Here is a 995-nt window from a genome sequence, read left to right as displayed (position 1 = left end):
CTGACAGGAGCTGCCCACGGGGACATGTTCACCAGCTCTGCCCCGATGCCAGCGGGTGCAGCAGCTGCCGGGCAGCCCGGGGGCTCCGTCACCGCTCGGCACCTGCTCCCCCCGCATTAACTAAACCCTCAGGATTCCCACAAAGCTGGGTTGGAAGCTGTGGGGTTTTCCCGGCTTCCTTGTAGTTTTTCCCCTCCAGGAAACTAAACTCGAGCGATGCAGATGCCTGGGGCCGCCCTGCAGGCAGGACTCCTCGAGTTCCCGTCCCTTCCTTGCCCAGCAGAGGCTGGATCAGCTCCATCCCCTGCGCTGTGCATTGGGCAAGGGGTGGGGGGACAGGCAGGGACCCTCGCAGCCCACCCTGGCTGACCTCGGCCGGGCTAGGGACCCCTCTCTTCCTCACTGGGATGCCTCACAACCCTCCACCATCCCCACCACGAACCACCTCTGGGAGCTGGGGACACATTTACCACCTCCAGCCCTAACTGGAGCAATATGGTTTAAGGTGGGAGTCATCCCAAAGCGGTGCCAGGGGCACAGGGGGTGACCCCCTCGTACTTACAGCTTGGACTGCTGCAGCACCTGGGCAGCGTTTTGTGCCGAGAGGTTGAACTTGGCTTTGCTGACCCAGCCCGTCAGGTCGTAGCGCACGGGGTCGGTGCCCAGCTGGTGGCCCAGCTCCAAGTGCAGCTCCTGCTGGCACCGGCGCAGCGGGCTGGCCCCTGCCGCAGCACCCCAGCCACCCCGGGGGGAAAAGCCCAGTCAGGTATTTCGTGGCTTCTTACCTTTCCAAAGCCAAAGGGACGGGCAGCTGAGCTGGCCTGACTTACCCTCCTGGTCGGGTCCCTTCGGGGAGAAGTAGCAGCAGAGGCGGTCGAAGGCAGTGCTGTCCCCAGAGCCAGGGATCAGCACCTCCTCATCCAGGATCCCCAGCAGCCCCTTGCGATCGGCCCCTGGGCTGCCCGGCAGCACCTGCAGCTGCCAGAGGGGGGCAG

General features: G+C 64.8%; 1 protein-coding gene across 1 annotated transcript in view; it reads right to left on the bottom strand.

Moving 5' to 3' along the window:
- The window catches only part of MYO18B (myosin XVIIIB), a 73,143-nt gene that overhangs the window by 40,988 nt on the left and 31,160 nt on the right, over positions 1–995 (bottom strand). The window contains exons 19-20 of the mRNA XM_009996859.1: positions 563–722; positions 6–102 (exon numbers count right to left, since the gene is read on the bottom strand). Coding sequence (XP_009995161.1) covers positions 6–102; positions 563–722 — 257 coding nt within the window. The remainder of the gene's footprint in view (positions 1–5; positions 103–562; positions 723–995) is intronic.

Source organism: Chaetura pelagica, unplaced genomic scaffold, assembly GCF_000747805.2.
Source record: "Chaetura pelagica isolate M959 unplaced genomic scaffold, ChaPel_1.0 scaffold294, whole genome shotgun sequence".
In the NCBI taxonomy this organism is placed as follows: Eukaryota; Metazoa; Chordata; class Aves; order Apodiformes; family Apodidae; genus Chaetura; species Chaetura pelagica.
This window is presented reverse-complemented; position numbering and strand designations above follow the sequence as displayed.